The 1,206-nt window shown below is 51.3% G+C and overlaps 1 protein-coding gene across 1 annotated transcript in view; it reads left to right on the plus strand.

Annotated features, from left to right (window-relative positions):
• Positions 1-219: 219 nt before the first annotated feature.
• LOC112236675 (cell surface glycoprotein 1-like) overlaps positions 220-1,206 on the plus strand; it is a 2,323-nt gene continuing 1,336 nt past the window's right edge. The window contains exons 1-2 of the mRNA XM_042300551.1: positions 220-232; positions 777-1,206. The exon at positions 777-1,206 is cut by the window's right edge and continues 1,336 nt beyond it. Coding sequence (XP_042156485.1) covers positions 220-232; positions 777-1,206 — 443 coding nt within the window. The remainder of the gene's footprint in view (positions 233-776) is intronic.

The raw sequence follows: 1,206 nt of genomic DNA on the forward strand, positions 1-1,206 counted from the left end.
GTGTTGACCTTTTTGCCTGTCCACGACCATTCTCTTGCCTACCCCCTTTGGATTAATAAACATTGTAAGACTCCAACCATCTGCGTCTTGTGCCTACATTTGGTTCTCGCCTTGTGCCTTGATAATATCTTTGTGCCTGTTTGTCTGGAAGTCTATGCCTTTGTGCCTGGCTATCTGGCACTAGATATAACTGCTAAGAAGAAACCGCAGCTTTCACAAATGCAACGAAAAGGTAACTGTAAAAAAAGATACATACATATTTTAGGGGAGAAAAAGTATTCAAGCCTGAAACAGCAGCTGCTTGGATGAAAACATTTTGAGAGAGAAACTCTGAAGAGCTGTGAAGTCTCATAAAGGAACTGTGAAGGGCTGTGAAGTCTCATAAAGGGCTGTGAAGGGCTGTGAAGTCTCATAAAGGGCTGTGAAGCCCCATAAAGGAACTGTGAGGGGCTGTGAAGTCTCATAAAAGGCTGTGAAGTCTCATAAAGGAACTGTGAAGGGCTGTGAAGCCCCATAAAGGAACTGTGAAGGGCTGTGAAGTCTCATAAAGGAACTGTGAAGGGCTGTGAAGCCCCATAAAGGAACTGTGAAGGGCTGTGAAGTCTCATAAAGGAACTGTAAAGGGCTGTGAAGCCCCATAAAGGAACTGTGAAGTCCCAGAAACTTGAACATGTAAATGAGTAGAACCCAAGGCTGAGGACAACTGGCACCCAATTCCCTATTTAGTGCACTACTTATAACCAGCCACAACCTCACCAGATCCCCAACCTCACCAGAGCCCCAACCTCACCAGATCCCCAACCTCACCAGATCCCCAACCTCACCAGATCCCCAACCTCACCAGATCCCCAACCTCACCCAGCCCCAACCTCACCAGAGCCCCAACCTCACCAGAGCCCTAACCTCACCAGATCCCCAACCTCACCAGAGCCCCAACCCGCCAGAGCCCCAACCTCACCAGAGCCCCAACCTCACCAGAGCCCCAACTCCACCAGAGCCCCAACCTCACCAGAGCCCCAACCTCACCAGATCCCCAACCTCACCAGATCCCCAACTCCACCAGAGCCCCAACCTCACCAGAGCCCCAACCTCACCAGATCCCCAACCTCACCAGAGCCCCAACCTCACCAGAGCCCCAACCTCACCAGATCCCCAACCTCACCAGAGCCCCAACCTCACCAGAGCCCCAACCTCACCAGAGCCCCA

This window comes from Oncorhynchus tshawytscha, linkage group LG18 (genome assembly GCF_018296145.1).
Source record: "Oncorhynchus tshawytscha isolate Ot180627B linkage group LG18, Otsh_v2.0, whole genome shotgun sequence".
NCBI classification, from domain to species: Eukaryota; Metazoa; Chordata; class Actinopteri; order Salmoniformes; family Salmonidae; genus Oncorhynchus; species Oncorhynchus tshawytscha.